At 41.3% G+C, this 4,706-nt stretch overlaps 1 protein-coding gene and 1 long non-coding RNA gene across 2 annotated transcripts in view; one reads left to right on the top strand and one right to left on the bottom strand.

Moving 5' to 3' along the window:
* The window catches only part of LOC116695075 (uncharacterized), a 25,657-nt gene that overhangs the window by 19,290 nt on the left and 1,661 nt on the right, over positions 1-4,706 (top strand). The window lies entirely within an intron of this gene.
* The window catches only part of hs2st1b (heparan sulfate 2-O-sulfotransferase 1b), a 14,967-nt gene that overhangs the window by 7,472 nt on the left and 2,789 nt on the right, over positions 1-4,706 (bottom strand). The window contains exon 2 of the mRNA XM_032525101.1: positions 1,583-1,821. Within this exon, the coding sequence (XP_032380992.1) occupies positions 1,583-1,821 (239 nt within the window). The remainder of the gene's footprint in view (positions 1-1,582; positions 1,822-4,706) is intronic.

Genomic DNA, 4,706 nt, shown 5'->3' on the forward strand with positions numbered 1-4,706 from the left:
CGCAATTAAAATTCAATTAATTGTGCAGCCCTAGTATGCAGCCTGAAAGGGGCGAGGAAAGTACATACTGCACTACTCACTGCTGCTGGTAGCGTAAACCTATTTGTATAGTTGTGAGCGCACTAGGGGTGGGGAAGAAAATAGAAAATGTAATGTATCCAAACTTTCTTTTTTTAAATCAGTTGATTTTATCAATTGACCTTGATCCTAGAATTCATATGTATGTTTTGCTAGTGGTCCATATTTTTTGGTATGTGAGGTCCATGACCCATTGTCCATCTACCCTGTAAATTTAAAGTTTTTTACCTTAGGGTAAGGGTCCTATAGGCCACGCCAACTTTTACCAATAAGTAACCCACTGTAGGGGTGGCCTCAGGAGAGACCCTACATCAGACCTGGGCATCTTACAGCCCGCGGGCCACATCCGGCCCTTTGTGTGTTGCCAATCATAAATTACAAAATAAATTTAAAATATATCTATGTCGAGTGTGCAATAAAACGGTGCTGCTTTTGTTTTGAAAAGCGTTATTTGTATTACTTCCGTGTGGACGTATGCACGTGCGTGATTGTGAGTGAAGGTAAACAGCGGCAATCACAAATTACAAAAAAATTTAAAAAAACATCTATGTCGTGCGTGCAATACAACTGTGCTGCTTTTATTTTGAAAAGTGTTATTTATGGACGTATGTCCGTGCGTAACCTGTGAGTGAAGGTGCACAGCGACGAATGATGCCCGGTTACCCCCCCCCCCCCCTAGATGTCCGCTCACGCTAAAAAAAGAAAAATTGATGATGAATGCCGTGTTTTCAACAAGACATGGACTGCCAAGTATTTCTTTACAGAAATTAAAGGTAAAGCCGTGTGCTTAATCTGTGGTGCACAGGTTGCTGTGTTTAAAGATTATAATTTGAATCGCAGCTACACGACGAAGCACGAGGATAAATACTGGAATCTGTCTGATGACGCTCAAGGGAGGCTGATGGTTGATGGTAAAACTGCAAACCCAACTAGGACTTTTTACCAAACTTCACACCCCCAGAGATGCAGTTTCAATCACCAATTCAATGATTGTTTTTTTTTCTTATTTTAATTTCATTTTAATTTCACATAGCCTAATAAATATTTAAGGATTAAGAGTTTAAATAAAACCATCAAAAGCAATCTGCTTTTGTAAAAAGTTAAGTTAGGTTAAATGAAATTTATCATTACGGTACATCAAAAATAATACTGAGCAAAATTTAATTGAAATATTGTCGATGTGGCCCTCCAGCAGTGCTCGGGTTGCTCATGCGGCCCTCGGCAAAAATTAATTGCCCACCCCTGCCCTACATGGTACCCTTCATCAAAATTGGATGAGCCAATAGTGAGATATACACTTTTTGTTTGGCGCGTTCACGTGTGAGTAAGGGCTATCCCAATTCTCCTTTTGATTGAGGGCTAGGGCTAAGGAGAATGGGTAGATACACCTAAAAACTAGAGATGTTCCGATTCCGATACCAGTATCGGAAATGCCACCAATGTAATTGTGTTGTGTTCATACAATGAACCATGACGTATCTTGAATATTGGCTGCTGATCTTACCTGATCCTGTAGAGACATGACAGGATTGTTTTTGGTTGTGTTGATGTGCAGGACATGGAAGCGATTCTTCCCACACAGGTCGTAGGCGATGTTAGTGAAGGATGTGCTGGCCGTCTTCGGCACTCTGTTGTAGATTATGACCATGTCATCTTTTTCTGCCAGTGGTGACAAATCCCGGCCGGCGTCCTCACTATGACGCTGCTCCACTTCAGCCACCTCGTGTCTGGCAATGGTACGTTCTATACGGGCGCAAAATAGATTCAAAAATAACAATATTTACCATCATTGATCGATTTTGAAATAATTTTCATTGTTTGGTTGATTGTGGCAAGTACTCCTAAACTGAATCAATATAATCTTTAATTTCTATGATTATGGACTGGCTGGCACCCTCTGCTGCCTGGATTTTAATGAGCTAAAAAGTGAGTTGATGCTTATTGTTCTTCTCATGTGGCAGCATACACAGCAGGTGTGAGGCCATCAACACAGCAATAAAGACAAAGGTACATCTGTTACATAAATGAAGAAGTACTTTTAAAATAGAGCATGTCTTAATTAAGGAAAACAACAAAGTCCTTCAGATACAATAACATCAAGCAAGTAGGTTGATGATAATATTGACAGGAGGCATAATTAAAAGTGTTTTCTCACACTTCTCCACTGCAATGTTAATTAAAGCCAATTACCGGAATGACCTCGCGAGAGTCTCTCGGCTCAGCTGTGTGTCGCTCAATGTAATGCAGACATCACGCTGCCGAAGCAGCCCTTCAGTGTCTGACACCATGAGGAGAGAGATGACAAGAAGTCAGCAGGGTTCTTTCTGGTTCAGAATGTGACTTTTTTGTGAAGCAGGGTTGGGGAACAAATTTCTTCATTTGAGGGAAATCACCAAACTGTGGAGCCAAGTGATAATGCTGGCCAGTATATCAATTTTATTTCTACATTAACATATGAAGCTAGATATCACCTTAAATTTTGGATATCGTAATAATTCAATTTTATTCACAGTATCAAATCATAACAAGAGTTATCTTGAGATAGATAAAGTAGGTCTAGACCACAATATAATTTATAAAGTCCCAACAATTCTAGTAATTCCCCCAAGAGAAAGCATAGTGCGACAGTGGTGAGGAAAAACTTCCTTTAGGGAGAAACCTCAGACAGACCCAGGCTCTTGGTAGGTGGTGCCGGCTGGGGTGTGATGCCCAGTGGCAGCTTGATGCAGTCTAAAAAATGTTAACTCAAATTAAACACTGGAAAATCCGGCTAAAGCTGACGTAACAGCTGTTATATATTTTAAAAGTCATTTTCCGATTTTATTTTGACTCTTTTAAAGTTATTACATGTTGTCTCAGCTAATGGTTAGCCAAATTACCTTAAACGTTAGCTTCTTTCATTCAGTGGTTCGCGGTGGTTTATGGGATGAGTAGTTCCTTCGTTTGATAATGAAAATATGTACTCAGTCTTGTACCTTTGACTTTTTTTTGGATTTTGTGTTTGTTTTTTCATTCAAAATGAGACGTATGTTTATGAGTTACGTGGTAGCTGGTTAGCCTAAGGCATGGTCTAAAACTCTTGAAATACAGATTTTTCCTGACATCAACAGGAGAAATGAAGGGGAAATTCACTTTCGGAACCCAAGGTCTCGCAGGAGAGGGGCGGGACTGTTGAGCTCCATGCTATGTGGAGTAGCCAGAACCTCCATCCATGCGCTTTTGGAGGAGGGTCCGGCAAAGCGAGACTAATAAGTAGCTGACGTTATACAATGGCATTTTTCCACTGCATGGTATATACTCTTCAATTCAATTCAATTTTATTAATAGTATCAATTCATAACAAGAGTTATCTCAAGACACTTTACAGATAGAGTAGGTCTAGACCACACTATAATTTATAAGGACCCAACAGTTCTAGTAGTTCCCTCCAGAGCAAGCAACAGTGCGACAGTGGCGAGGAAAAACTTCCTTTTAGGCAGAAACCTCGGACAGACCCAGGCTCTTGGTAGGCGGCGTCTGACGGGCCGGTTGGGGTTAGTGGAAATAAAAAAAATAGTCTTCTCGCCTTTACTCTGTGTTTTTTGTTTTCCATTATGAAAAAAGTCCCAGGTACTTGTTTTAGTACTAGAGGTTTCTAGCGAGCTGAGGGGATACCAAAAGGTGACGTGGAAACCTGCGAGGGGGGGGGTGCCCTAAACAAACTCGCCGTGTAGTAGTTTAGCCAGCATTTTATTTTTTTTGCTGCCTCCAGCTTCTTTTTGTGGTTTGTTTTGCTGAGCCATTCAAGAGAGTTTTCTTTGAGCTCTTTAGACTGTGCAAGTCAGCTGTAACCCTTCCTGTAAGATCAGCCTCTTGCAAACGCAGTTTCTCCACATTGAAACTGAAAAAAACCTTCCTGCGGTCCACCACTCTTTGTGTCCTGAGCATACAGTCCAGAAGGGCCAAGACTCTGGATCTTGATGTATTCATGGACCGTTTTGCCAGATGTCACAACCGCCATATCCTGTTATTGTAGTGCATCTACACTCACCTAAAGGATTATTAGGAATTTCTCATTAATGCAATTATCTAATCAACCAATCACATGGCAGTTGCTTCAATGCCTTTATGGGTATGGTCCTGGTCAAGACAATCTCCTGAACTCCAAACTGAATGTCAGAATGGGAAAGAAAGGTGATTTAAGCAATATTGAGCGTGGCATGGTTGTTGGTGGCAGACGGGCCGGTCTGAGTATTTCACAATCTGCTCAGTTACTGGGATTTTCACGCACAACCATTTCTAGGGTTTACAAAGAATGGTGTGAAAAGGGAAAAACATCCAGTTTGCGGCAATCCTGTGGGCGAAAATGCCTTGTTGATGCTAGAGGTCAGAGGAGAATGGGCCGACTTATTCAAGCTGATAGAAGAGCAACTTTGACTGAAATAACCACTCGTTACAACCGAGGTATGCAGCAAAGCATTTGTGAAGCCACAACACGCACAACCTTGAGGTGGATGGGCTACAACAGCAGAAGACCCCACCGGGTACCACTCATCTCCACTACAAATAGGAAAAAAAAGGCTACAATTTGCAAGAGCTCACCAAAAATTGGACAGTTGAAGAAAATGTTGCCTGGTCTGAGTCTCGAT

The sequence above is a fragment of the Etheostoma spectabile genome, chromosome 9 (genome assembly GCF_008692095.1).
Source record: "Etheostoma spectabile isolate EspeVRDwgs_2016 chromosome 9, UIUC_Espe_1.0, whole genome shotgun sequence".
Lineage (NCBI taxonomy): Eukaryota > Metazoa > Chordata > Actinopteri > Perciformes > Percidae > Etheostoma > Etheostoma spectabile.